The sequence below is a fragment of the Lagopus muta genome, chromosome 4, assembly GCF_023343835.1.
Source record: "Lagopus muta isolate bLagMut1 chromosome 4, bLagMut1 primary, whole genome shotgun sequence".
Lineage (NCBI taxonomy): Eukaryota > Metazoa > Chordata > Aves > Galliformes > Phasianidae > Lagopus > Lagopus muta.
The window spans coordinates 61,997,497-62,011,457 of NC_064436.1; the positions used below are offsets into that span (position 1 = coordinate 61,997,497).

General features: G+C 42.3%; 1 protein-coding gene and 1 long non-coding RNA gene across 2 annotated transcripts in view; one reads left to right on the forward strand and one right to left on the reverse strand.

Annotated features, from left to right (window-relative positions):
• Nucleotides 1-6,166, reverse strand: part of LOC125692778 (uncharacterized) — a 35,939-nt gene extending 29,773 nt beyond the window's left edge. Inside the window, exon 1 of the long non-coding RNA XR_007376828.1 lies at nt 3,688-6,166. This is a non-coding gene — a long non-coding RNA (uncharacterized LOC125692778). The remainder of the gene's footprint in view (nt 1-3,687) is intronic.
• LRPAP1 (LDL receptor related protein associated protein 1) lies at nt 1,521-11,069 on the forward strand. The gene is made up of 8 exons (XM_048943711.1): nt 1,521-1,730; nt 6,189-6,333; nt 6,669-6,793; nt 8,082-8,202; nt 9,076-9,234; nt 9,628-9,710; nt 9,889-10,065; nt 10,393-11,069. The coding sequence occupies exons 1-8, from the start codon at nt 1,563-1,565 to the stop codon at nt 10,456-10,458; spliced, it is 1,044 nt and encodes a 347-aa protein (XP_048799668.1). The 5' UTR covers nt 1,521-1,562; the 3' UTR covers nt 10,459-11,069.
• Nucleotides 11,070-13,961: the final 2,892 nt, after the last annotated feature.

The window sequence follows — 13,961 nt, forward strand, 5'->3', positions numbered from 1 at the left end:
ACCCCATGGCCTGCTGCACCTCCTGGCTGTGTGGCATGAAGGGATGTGGGCACCAAGAAGCAATGGACTCTCCTGTCCAGGAGCTTTGTTCAGCACGCGCCATTGACCTCAGGGTTGTTCTCATAGTCCACCCCTTTCACTAACAACCCAATCTACTCATTACTACATTTCCTACGGTCCTCCTCCTCTCCACACCATCGCACTCTATAGGCTGTTCTGGGCAGGGCTGTCTTCTTTCTCCAGTGGAGAACAAAGTCCTTGTCCCTCATGGAGAATAGAATCCTAGAATCATTATGTTAGAAAAGACCTCCCAAAGACCATCTAGTCCAACCGTCAACCCATCCCCACCATGCCCACTGAGCCATGTCTCTCAGTGCCACACCTACACATTTCTTGAACACCTTCAAGTACGGTGACTCCACCGCCTCCATGGGCAGCCTGTTCCAATTCTTGGCCACTCTTTCCAAGAAGAATTTTTTCCTAAGATCCAACCTGAATTTCCTCTAGCACAAACCAAGGCCAATACCTCTTGTCCTTAATGCTAATTTCCTGGGAGAAGAGGTTGACCCCCCCTCACCACAACTTTCCTTTAGGAAGAGAATCATTTAGGTCTCTCTTGAGCCTCCTCCTCTCCAGACTGAGCAGTCCTATTTCTGTCAGCTTGCTGCATAAGACTTACACTCCAGATCCTTCACAATATTGTTGCCTTTCTCAATGTCTTTCTTATAGTGAGGGGCTGAAAACTGAACTCTTTACTCAAAATGCAGCCTCACCAGAGCTGAATAGAGATGGACAATCACCTCCTTGCTCTTGCTGCCTGAACTCTTTCTGATACAAGCATAACAGCACCGGCCTTCTTTGCCACCTGGGCACACTGCTGGCTCACATTTAGCAGGCTGTTAACTAACATCCCTACGTCCTTTTCCAGCACACAGCTTCCGGTCACTCTACCCCAAGCCTGTAGCATTGCCTGTGGTTTTCGTAACCAAAATACAGTACTCGGCACTTGGTCTTGTCAAAGCACATTCTGCTGGCCTCAGCCCAGCAATCCATCCTTTCAAGGTTGCTCTGTAGAGCATTCCAACCCTCAGACAGATCAACATTTCCAGTGTCACCTGCAAACTTACTGAGGGTGCACTCAATCCCTATGCCCGCCAATTATTGTTCTTGCTTTCTGCTCTTCCTCAACTACTCTTTGTTTTTCATACATTCTTGCACAGGGTTCTAATATCAGAAACCTTAGTTGATTGAAGGGGCCGTGCCAGACCTGAAGAGTTGCCTTTTCCCACACAGCGGGTAAGGATAACTCAATTGAGGGTCACGCAGCACAGGGAGCAGCACACACTGGGCACAGAAGGAGAGTGCTTTATATACGCATCCATAACTGTATTTCCACATTTTGCGAAGCAAACTCTCAGAAAAAAAATTAAAAGATGCCGCTCCAACCCAATTCCTCTCACGCCAACAACCCCTCCCTCGCGGAGGAGGGCGCAGGGGCCGCCCCTTAGCAGCCGCCCGCCCGCCCGGCATCTCGGGACTCGTAGTTCCCCGCACGGAGCGACATGGCGGCGCCACGGGCGGCTGTTATCGCCGCGTTCCTCCTCGCCGTCAGCGCTCGGGCCAGCAAGTATTCCCGAGAGGCCAACGAGGGGCTGGCTGACGCCAAGAGGCGGGAGGCCGGGGAGTTCCGGGTGGTGAGGCTGAATCAGGTCTGGGAGAAGGCGCAGCGGGTGAGTGGGGCAGTGCGGGAGGAGCTGCTGTAAGGCGGAGGAGGGCCGACCCGCGCTTCGGCCCCTGGGCAGCCGGCCGAGGCGGTGCGTGGTCGGCAGCGGTTCGTGCACGGCCAAAGCACCGCGTTACCAGGCCCTAGCGCGGAGTTAAGCCTCCGATTAAGAGAGTTTTTGTATGAGTTTTTAGGCCTGGTGCCTCTGCCGGGCACCTCACGGGCCGATCACACTGCCCTGCTCCGTGGGGCTGCCAACCGTGATGCTGGGAGAGGACCCTCAGAACGTGCCCCGTTCCTCTCTTCTGCTGTATGCACTGGATTAGGAGAAGCGTATCTTCCCATAGTTATAACCAACAGTGAAACTTCGTGCTGAGGAAGCAGAAAGAGAGTGTGAAGCCCCTCTGGTATGAGGAGGGTCAGAGGCTGACTCCTGCACCCACTGCTTGAAGTGCTTCAGCTCTGTTCAGTGGCAGCAGCCATCATCCCTGCTTTGCTTATGGCAGGAACTCAACACTGTAGGATAAGAAACCCTCCATCGTGGTGGTTAGATTCTCTCTGGTGAGAGACACTAAGTGATGTAGTCTCATGGAGGTGAGCCAGCAAATGGGTATTGCCATTCTCAGATTGCAGAATCAAAGCGGCTTAGATTGGAAGGGACCTTAAGGATCATCAAGCTTAAAGATAATCGAGCTCAACCTTACCCACATCATGGCTTCCAAGTCAGCCATCCAGCCAAGCCACAAATGCCTCCAGTGACAGGCTACTCACAACATTCTGCACAACCTGTGCCAGTGGCTCACCTCCCTCTGAGTAAAGAATTTCTTCCTAACATCTTAAGTCTCCCCTTTTATTTTAGAGCCATTTGCCACTGTCCTGTCACTATTAGTGAATGTAAAGTGTCAGTCTCCAGCTTGCTTCTAAGCTCCGTTCATGTACCAGAAAGCAGCAATAAGGTCTCACCAGAGCCTTTTCTTCTCCAAGCTAAGTAAGCCCAGCTCGTTCACCCTATCTTTATAGGAGCCCACTGATTATCTTTATGTCTTTCCTGTGGACCCACTCCAATAGCTCTTCATTCTTCATGTGTCAGGGACCCCATACCTGGGCACAGTATGCCATATGGATCAGAAGGGAGATAATCACCTCTCGCCCTGCTGGCCACAGCTCATTTGATGCAGCCCAAGATGTAGTTGGCCTTTCAGGATGCAGACTCACACACATATGATAGCCATAATTGTGACTGTTACCTTAAAATTCATTATACTCTAAGCCAAAAAAAAAGCAATTACAATGCAGCAGAACAACCTCTACTCTGCTCTGCACACCCATACTCATGTCCAGAGTATTGTGAGAGCTCAGTTCTTCCAGGCAAAAATAAGTTAATCCTGGATAGGCATTAATCCCATCTAAGCTACTGAATTGAAACTACGGTATTCTTCCTTGGGCTACACTTGGAATTTGATAGGGTTTAGTTTTGTTGTTGTTGTTTTTGATTTTTGTTTGTTTGTTTTTTAAAAAAGCACCCTGCCGTACCACTGTGGAGCTATATTCATTGCCCAGCATGTAAAAGAAAAAAAAAAAATGTTCCTCTGCTCAATGGGAGACAGGTGGAGGACAGGGCAGCAGCATGCAAGCTAGCAGCTGAAGAAGAAACAGCACTGAGACTAGAATTAAACTAGTATAGTATTGTCTGTTTCCTCTTATCCTCCCCCCTGTTGCTCCATCTCTCTCTTTTTTTCTTTAATTTGCGTCTTCTGGAATTCAACTTTGAAGCTTCACATCATCAAGATTAATTCTTGGCCAAGCAGGCTAACATAAAAAAATGGAGACAAGCCTGTCAGGATAAGCTAAGTAACAGTAACTTTCATGTGTGTGATGCAGATTTTAGAGAAGCAACATGTACTTGAGCTGCACTTACTACCATTAGGCCAATAGTCCCATACAGAAGAAAGAACTGTACTCACCCAGCTGGTGAACAACTACACAATACCCCCTCCTCAGAAAGCAGCCTGGACCCAAGATGTCCTGTCCTTAATGGCTGGCCCTTATTTTAGCCCAGGGTTGCTCCATCCTGGATCCACCCCTTCTGGTCACGTGGGGGCACAGGTGCAAACAGTTTAGTAGCGCTGCCTAGACCAGCCACATGCCATCACCAGGTGCTCAATCACCAGTTCAAACCAGGACCTAACCAGGAACAAGGAATGTGCATCTTGACCTCAGTGTTTTGTTGTTTAATCATTAAATGTAGCTTTCCATCTCTGCTCTCAATTAGTCCAACAAAGACTGACATTGGTGTGAAGTGTCATCTGTTAACACTTATTTTACCTGATGTTATTCAAATTCCTGCATGAGATGATCTTGAAGGAAGCAGATCATAACCTATATGCTTTAAATTGCCCTACTGTCTTCGCTTTTATATTATGTAATTCGGACAGGCAAGGAGATTCCAGCAGAACATTTCAAAGAATTTGTGTTGTTCAAAAGTTGCATACAAATTATAATGACAGTCAGAAAAATATTCTTGGACTTGAGAGAATTTTGAATAGAATCTTCCTTTTTCTCCTTAGAGAACAATGGACTTAATTTAATTACTTATTTCTCATTGAGAATTTAAAATGTTTGGTGAATGAAGATGCATCCCCAAGCTTTCCATTTAGATGATCTGATGTGATTCTCTGGTACTTTTAGAAAACCCAAAACTATGTCCTTATGAGGTTGTACTAACTGCAGTGGATGTCTAATGTGAACTGTATTGTGTCATCTTTTATACATTAGGGTGTATCTGATGGCAGTTGCACATTTAAAAGGTTATATTGTCCTATTTTGCAGTATTTGTCTGAGTTACTGATGGTGACTTTTTTATCCTGGATTTGCTCAACCTGTGAACATATTATGGCATTAGAGTACAGAACTGCCAAGTAATGATGAGTCATTTCCTTCACAATTTATAGCAAACTTCCTCAGTCTTCCTCTCAGAACATCAAGACACAGTTCTGCTGAGCAAAATAGTATTACTTGGTGCCACCACAGCACTGAAGCTCTGGCTGTCCAGGTCAGCCTTCTCCAGAAAAGTAAATAAGTAAATAAGGTTTTCATTATTTTAATGTACAAAATTCATAACTAAAGTGGTTTCTGCTAAGTGCTTAGCTTTCATCAAACAGTTCTCCAAAGGCAAATGCTAAAGAAGATTACAGAGAGGCTTTAGAACTAGAGGGATCAGAAGTTTTAATACATTCTATAAATTACTTATTTATCTGTGATTCCAAGTACTCTCAATTTTGGTAAATTATTTCACTAGGCTAAGTGCAAGACACAGAGAAAAACCTGGTTTAAAAATTGCAGTAATTAAGTAATCTTGTGTCACTGAATGTAATAGAAGGATTTACCTTGAAACCAGAAACAGTAACGTGCAGAGGTTCCTGAATACCCTACAATTTAGTGCACTAACTCAGAATAATTACACTTTTCCTAGTAATTTTCAAATAACCTGCTGATGCTCAGATGAATGGCTGAGTCTTTTCAGTACCATCAGTTTAAACATCAGTTTCTGATGTTTGAAAATTATACCGAGATCTGAATCTGTGTATGTTAAACATACTGAATTCTCACTGAAAATGCAAGTTTTTGTAATCTTTTATCTTATTTTAATGACAGGGGGGGAAAAAATGGAAAAAAAAAGAAAAAACATCCAGTCAGTAAATTTGTGCTATAGAATGGATGAACCCAGCTGGTCCAGGGGTGGATCTGAACTCCCAGGAGCTGTTTGCTCAGCAGCCTCAAGTAGGACAAAAGAAAGCTCAGGCAAAACTTCACTGGAGGTCACACTGCTGGCACATGTTTTGATTACCTCTCTACTCTGGGCTTTTCTTCTTGTTATAGACACACATGCAAGAAGTTCTTAAGCATGAGCATGATTTGCTTCATTTTCTTGTTTCAAAGAATAACTAAAGCATCTAGAATCTAGAAATTCAAATGTTTGGGCTCATCTTGCAGCAGTGCTGCTTAGCCAGCTGCATGTTAGCTATTGTCTTTGTTCTTGTTTTCTCTGTGTATTTCACAAAATTTCAAGCTGGCTCATTTAAATCCTTTTTTTTATTTATAGTGTCAACCTCAGTATTTTCTCTTTTTCTTCCATTATGTAGGACAAGAATACTGCTAGGTTTTTATGTTTTTAATGCACATAAACCATGTTGAGTAGTGGAATCTTTGAAAACTGTGTACTTTGTTGCTAGTAAAAATTGCTGATAAATGGGTTGTGTGACCAGCAAGGCTGTGCTCAGCATCCTGGTAGTCTGCAAAACCATACTGACAAAAGAAATTTACCAACTCACTAAGATTGTGTGGTTAGGTCCAAAAGAAAGCATACGTGCTGGCAAGGCACAACATTTGAGAAGTTTGGCCATTATTGCCTGTTGTATGTTAGTAAAACTGAATGGAGTCACTTCCTTCTTCTGTTTTCATTTAGCTTCATCTCTCTGCTGTGAAACTAGCAGAATTGCACAGCGATCTGAAAATACAAGAAAAGGATGAGCTAAGCTGGAAAAAACTGAAGGCTGAAGGGCTGGATGAAGATGGAGAGAAAGAAGCCAAGCTTAGACGCAACTTAAATGGTAAGGTACATCTTTGCAAAAGAGATTGAAACTGCATGAAACATTTGTTTAGACACCTCTATGAGTGTTTGAACCATTTAGTAACAGATTGACTTTCAAGTCACTAAGACACTCTACGCAGGAGTTGTTTGGAGATCAGCAGGGATGTCAGGAGGCTAACAGCCTCCTTTGCTTCTGATGTTTTCAAAAAAGATCATTAAACTCTTCATCTTAAACTGTTAACCTGCCCACTGTGAGCTGCAAAATCTAACTCTGAAAGTCAAGGATGCAGCAGCCAGCCTTGTGTCCATTCATAGCAGATTCTAATGCATCACTATCTTCTATTTTCCCTGCAGTCATTATGACCAAATACGGAATGAATGGAAAGAAAGACTCCCACCTAACTGATAGTAACTACATTAAAGATGGTACAGAAAGTGATACACTGGATGACCCAAGACTGGAAAAATTATGGAGCAAGGTGGGTAAAATTTCCAGGATTGCAGTGTAGTAAACCAGTGTTTCTTCTCTTCTGAGAGTCTCCAATCTTGGAGCCTGAATAGCTTTAAGCTATACTGATCTATTTTTTAAACACAGGACAAACTGCTGTGCTCCATAGCACATATCACTGTGCACTGTGGGCATTCCATGTGCATCCAAGTCAGTAGGTTTGGCAGCTTATCTTTGCTAAAGAAAACACACCACGGAGGCTAAGATCTTCTATCCATTAAGACAAATAGAATCTTTCCTCAAATGTCACTGAACACATGATTTTCTTTTGTTGTTTTTCATGTTCTTCTCGTTGTTCTTTCCGTGTTGGTTTGTTTTCAACTTTGCATTTAAAATAAAACTATCTCATGGAATATTTAGAAAGGAGAAAGAGGATGTTTGGGGAGATGTTAGAAAGACATTAAAGACATTCCCAACAATGTTGTCAAGTGAAACTTTCCAGGATTTGCATGAAAAATAAATAGAAAGTGTACTGTCTGGGCAGCTAAAACTGGCAAAGTAGTAACCTTAAAAAATGAAGTAATTTGTTTTTTAGAAACAAGTAGTTGTATAAAGCAAAGAGTTCTTAGACAATCTAGTGCAATGGTAAATAAAGCAGAGAAAAGTTAGGCTGTGTTTTAAAGTGTTACTGTAATCAGATGCAGCTCTGGCAAAGGATACATTGTCATGTGCTTTAGGGACTAGTTAAGTTCATCACTCAAAGTATTCCCTAAGGCTGAATAGGTGTGAACAATTTTCAATTTTGGTCGTGCCATTGCAAGAGGTAAGTCTGGTGGGCAATTAGGGCTTCAATAATTGCTGAATGTAGACCTGTGAGGAACAAATCACTGCATGGCAAATAGAATCATAGAAATGCACAGTAGTGATACAGCCTTCACTTGCCAGTAGAGTGTGATTTCTTGAGTAAAGATTGTGCTTAATATTGGGCTACAGCTATCACACAGACAGTTCCCTTTAATTTGCCCTTGAATCTCTATGGCCCTTCCTTCTCTATCAAATTATTTTCCACAGAATAGAAAAGAGGTGTTTTTCATTGGGTAGTCTGTAGCAAGCCAACTTCAGTTTGATATGATTAAAGTGACCATGTTCCTGAATGTCTAGTTTTGCCCTCAAACTTATATCATGGGATTCAAAACAGAAGATCTTATGGAAGAGCTGGGCTTAATCATTTTCCTAATGTAGCAGGGAGAAGTTTCAGCAAGGGAATTCATGTAATAGCACTTGGCCTGGGAGTCATAATGAGCTCATGTTTCTTTCAGGCCAAGACCTCCGGGAAGTTCTCAGATGAGGAGCTGGATAAGCTTTGGAGAGAATTTAAACACCACAAAGAAAAGATTCGTGAATACAATATTCTGCTTGAGACCGTGAGCAGAACTGAAGGTGTCCAAACATTTTCCTGGTGTTTCTAGATCTCTGTCTATTGCCTCCATTGTTTCCAAGTCTCTTTGAAAATCCCTCAGTCTGACGTTCCTGCTAGAACAGCTTGCAGATGCTGACATTCCCAGATACTTGCTTGGTTTAATTCCACATTAGCTGCCAAAAAATCATGCCAGCTAATGAAAGTGTTGCCCTTTCAGTTTTCTAATTCTTGCTTGTGTTTCAAGCAGTGAAGATACCATCAGATTACTAACAATGGCTTATTGGAGTTTAATGGAATTTATGCTGCAAGCACAGATTTACTGCTGCAGATTGTGGTTCTAAAGTCTGCAAGACATGGTTGTGTCATCTCATCAGTGGAAGCCCAAGAGGATATGTATCTTGGGCTCTGATCCTGAGGATCTGTATGCAGTTTGCTGTATTAATCCTAGTTAAAGTTTTGTTAGAATCAAACTGTTCTAAAGCTTGCAGGCAGCTTGATGTTTGCATTGCAAAGTCCAAGCTGAAGCTGCTGAAAGTTATTTCAACATTGGATCTCCTGACTAATTCATGAAGTGCCTGAGAGAGGGTGATAGGATTTACCAAGCATCCCTATTCCATTTCCTCGAGGTAATGCTAACCAGGGAAATTAGAACGTTCCCTTATTAAAATTTCAGCTGATCACCAGCAGGAGGTAAAAGGCATTTGTGTAACATCACCCTCCAGAGCACTGAGGAGCATCAACCTGCAAAAGGAGTTACTGCTTTTTAGAGTATGATGTTAATGTTTTACTGATTATAAGAACTGATTATATTTTATCCATCCCAGATTTGAGGGATTTCTACAGCTTCTTACCTGGTAGGATTTGGCCCACAGTCAGCTTTTCTCTTTCAACAGATATTCACAAAAATGTAATCAACCCATCTGAAGAGAACCTGGTGAAAGAAGAAATCTTGCACAACAAACACAGAGAACTTAAAGACAAGCTAAGAAGCATCAACCAGGGGTTTGAGCGTTTGCGTAAAGTCAGTCACCAAGGATATGATGCAACCAGTGGTACGATTCAGTGGTATTTTTTTCATGTTTATTTGGTATCAATTTTATTAAACAAAAGTCAGTGAGCAAGTTAATTCATTTAATCATAGTAAATTCATTTAATATGGGAAGGGATATTACACTTTCTGCAACAGAGGGCTGTTAAGTTAGGCAATGTGCAGGGCAAACAATGGCATTGATTAGTTTGGGGGATTTTTTTTTTTTTTTTGCTTTTAAATCATCCTTTTAAATAAATGGTTGCTACAATATATTGTTTCAAGTGAAGTACTTGGACTTTTCTCCCTTTTTATCTGAGTAGATCTATTAGTAATATATTGTTTGGTGTATCTGCATGCTTATCTTGCGTAAAAGCATTATGTCCAAATTTTCATTTGGTGATATGTGTTTGTTTAGAATTTGAAGAGCCAAGAGTGATTGATTTGTGGGACATGGCAAAATCAGCCAATTTCACTGAAAAAGAGCTAGAATCTTTTCGGGTAAGTACAGTTCCAGTAAGATCTCCCATGGAAAGATATTTTCCCACATAAAGAAATACTCCATGTTACTCTTAGGGCAGCCAATTCTATATTGCTTTTCAGGCATCAGAAAAAAAAAAAGTCATGATTTAATGTTTCAAATATATACATATATGAAACTATTCATGCATTTTCCTAGGAGGAGCTGAAACACTTCGAAGCAAAAATTGAAAAACATCATCACTATCAGAAGCAATTGGAGATTTCACACGAGAAACTGAAACATATAGAGGGGACTGGAGATAAGGAGCATCTGAACAGAAACAGAGAGAAATATGCCATGCTAGAAGAAAAGACAAAAGAGCTTGGATATAAGGTCTGTATAAATCCAGTGTACATACCTGCTGAAAATTAGACTCATTAGTGGAGGGAATGTCAGTTACACAGTGCTAATTTTTTTCATGCAGGTAAACATCTTCTAGAAGAGGAGGCTAAGGCATGCCTGTGCTTCATGTTTAATGCAGAATAGGCATGATTGGTTTTTACAGACCTAATTCTAAAATGCCCAAAAATGTCCTAGTCTCAGCTCTTCCTAAGAGCTGCCACATGTACTAATAACAAAATCTGAATATGTTAGATTGATTCATTTATTCTTGTAGCATCATTTGTTGTCGTACTGAAATTTGTTTCCTTTTTCTGCTAGGTAAAGAAGCATTTGCAAGACTTATCCAGCAGAATCTCTCAAGGTCTTCAACACAATGAGTTATAAACATCTGTTCTCCTTCATGGGATCAATTTACGAACATAAAACAAATTACAGAGGGATTTTATGAACAGGGTTAACCAAGCAGTCCTTCTGAAATGCTAAGGATTGAAGAGTTGTCCAGTAAGAAAACATTCTGTGGTCCACTTAGTTTTGTATATTTGCACTATCACAATAAATGATTACATTATAAATCTGAATCAAGTAACAGCCTTTGAAATAAGTCATGTCACAAGAAGTGTGAACTCTCAGAAGATTCCTGCTAGTAAAATTAATACTGATCTTATAGTTAGTCAAAGTATTCTGATCAATGAAAGCAAACACCTGAGGTGCAGGTTGTTAAAGTTAAGAGAAGTTTAATATTTCGTTGTTTGGTTTGATGCATTTTCTACTGAAGGTAATTAAAATGTTTGTACTTGCTGAGCATTGACTCAGAGCTGCACTGTATATGAACCTTTCATGTGAGAGGAGGAAGACGAATAAGGAAGGAATAAGTATTGTGGTCAATTCACAAAACTTGCAGACTAACACATCTGAAGTTACTGAATGTGTGTACAATTGTGTCATTCGTAGTTGCTTGGTTTTGTTACACTTAGTCATTAAAAATTAAAACAAGATATCAATGAGGTGTTTTTTTCTTCCCTTTTGTTGGAGGACAAGTAACCAGATGGAATTTTTTTGAGTATATATGCTTATTGGAACTGAAGTTAACTCACACATATTTTTTTAATACAGAAGGTTAGTTTTCACAAGAATGTGATTCTGTATTCTGAATAGAGAGAAGGCTTTCTAAAGCAGCTTGTCTCTGAGTATGTACTCCAGTAAAACATTCCGTCAAAGTTTCTATTGCTTTCTTTACAATACCAGCTCTTCCTGTTGCACATCAGAACTTTGGCCACTTGGATTGAAACTTTCTATAACAGTAATGATGACCCTTTATTTCTAAGGATTTTTTCTTATGAAACTGCCAGGAGCAAGACAAAGGCAAAGGTCCAGCGTAAGTAAATCATTACAGCTGCTTGGTTGCAAAGCTCTGTCAATCTCACAGAGCTGTAGCATGCCAGTTTAGGAAACTGCCTTCAAGTCTTGCTTGCTATATCTGTTCTGTGAGAAGCAGTAAAGAGAGACAGTTTGTCAAAATCAGCCACTGTGTACATTATTTATCCAGGTCCTGAGTCCATGGTGGGTTGAAAGTAATATGATTCTGCACATAGAGACTACTTCATAACACGCAGGTGATTTTAATGAAAACAGTGGTAGAGTCTTACCATGAGATTTTGAATGCCTTACATTGCAGCAGGAAGTAATTTTTTACTGGTTTTGTTTTAATGTAAGCTGTTATTTATACTTCAGAGAATCGTTGTTCATCATTAGAAACGCAGACCACAGTGAGTGAGAGTAAATCAATAACAGTTCTTAAAAATAATATGATTTAGATGTCTCCAGGGAATTGAGAGAATATTGGTAGCTTTCTGATTCTGGGAGCACCACTTGTGTCTGCAGTGACATTGCCAGCGATGTTCCAGACCTAGACTTCAGCCTAAGCACCACAGTTGATTGCCTTTGGTTGCATAAGAGACTTGAGCATAGCCACATTCATGGTGCTAGATCTCCCTCTAGCAGCTGTAGTGCCAAAGGTAGCATTCAGTAAGTTTTACAGCAACCTCTATGTTTTCAGCTCCAGGATTTCATTAAGAATGGTCTGAAGCAAAGTTAACTGATGTACTGTTCCATAGATTTTGTAGATTTTGTACATAGAATTTGTAGAATTATTTCTACTGTAGCTAGAGGCAACTGAAAGTTCCAGTAAAAGTTCATCATAGAGATAGTTCGTGTCATTTGTGGTGCATGTCTCCTTCGGTTGGTAAGCTAAAAAAAAGTAAACACAAAAATAGTGTGGCTGATTCTAGTTAAGAAAGAGAGATCTGTTTTTTTCTGTTAGCTGCATGCCATGCACAAGAGCATAGAGCACAAAGCTGGGTGTGTACCTGGAAAAGAATATGTTTTGTGAAGAATTCCTGAAATGCTGCATTCACAGAGCGCATCCAGGTTCAGAGCAACAATAATAATGCTTGTCTCACAGTGCACAGTTGCTTCAACACAGCCTCAGCACTCACAGAATGGCCAGGGTTGGAAGGGACCTCAAGGATCATGAATCTCCAGCCCCTCTGCCACAGGCAGGGCCACCAACCTCCCCATTTAATGCTAGACCAGGCTGCCCAGGGCCCCATCCAATCTGGCTTTGAACACCTCCAGGGACAGAGCATCCACAACCTCTCTGGGCAGCCTGTTCCAGTACCTCACCATTCTTCTCTGTAAAGAATTTCCCTCTGACATCCAACCTAAATCTCCCCTCCCTCAACCTAAAACCATTTCCCCTTGTCCCGCAGTTATCAACCCTTTCAAACAGTTGATTCCCCTTCTGTTTGTAGGCTCCCTTTAGGTACTGAAAGGCTGCAATGAGGTCACCCTGCAGCCTTCTCTTCTCCAGGCTGAACAAGCCCAGCTCCCTCAGCCTGTCCTCATAGAGGAGGTGCTCCAGTCCCCTGATCATCTTCATGGCTCTTCTCTGGACCCTCTCCAACAGCTCCCTGTCTTTTTTGTACAGGGGGCTCCACACTTGGAAGCACTACTCCAGATGGGGCCTCACAAGAGCAGAGCAGAGGGGGACAATCACCTCCCTGTCCCTGCTGGCCACCTCTCTTTTGATGGAGCCCAGGATACCATTTGCCCTCTGAGCCGCAAGAGCACACTGCTGGCTCAGGTTAAGCTTTTCATCCATCAAGACCCCTAGGTCCTTCTCCACAGGGCTGCTCTCAACCAGTCTGTATGGATGCCTGGGATTCCTCCGGCCCGAGTGCAAAATTCTGCACTTTGCCATGTTGAACCTCATCAGGTTCACCCGAGCCCACCTTACAAGCCTGTTGAGGTCCCTCTGAATGGCATCCCTTCCTTCAACTGTGTCAACCGCACCACTCAGCTTGGTGTTGTCAGCAAATTTGCTGAGGGTGCACTCGAAGGTGTTAAAGAGCACCGGTCCCAAGACAGACAGACCCCTGGGGGACACCGCTCGTTACCGGCTTCAACCTAGACACTGAGCCATTGATGACCACCCTCTGTCTGCGGCCTTTCAACCAGTTTCTTATCCATCAGGTGGTCCACTCATCAAATCCACATCCCTCCAATTTGGAGATAAGGATGTGGTGGGGGACCGTGTCAAAAGCCTCTCTCAAGTCCAGGTAAATGACATCGGTCGCCTTTCCCTTGTCCACTGATGCCATCACTCCATCATAGAAGGCCACCAGATTGGTCAAGCATGACCTTGCCCTGGTGAAGCCGTGCTGGCTGTCTCGGACCACACGCCCATTCCTCATGTGATCAAGTATGTTATCTAGGATGATCTGTTCCATGATCTTCCTAGGCACAGAGCTGAGACTCACAGGCCTGTACTTGCCGGGGTCCTCCTTGCTCCCTTTCTTGTAAATGGGAGTGATGTGACCCTTCCTCCA

What these genes read in the sequence shown, in the direction of transcription:
- LRPAP1 (XM_048943711.1), top strand. Translation starts at nt 1,563, where the DNA reads ATGGCGGCGCCACGGGCGGCTGTTATCGCCGCGTTCCTCCTCGCCGTC. An exon ending in GCTTAGACGCAACTTAAATG is followed by an intron (nt 6,334 to 6,668) that starts GTAAGGTACATC and finishes TTTTCCCTGCAG; the next exon opens with TCATTATGACCAAATACGGA. An exon ending in TGGAAAAATTATGGAGCAAG is followed by an intron (nt 6,794 to 8,081) that starts GTGGGTAAAATT and finishes TGTTTCTTTCAG; the next exon opens with GCCAAGACCTCCGGGAAGTT.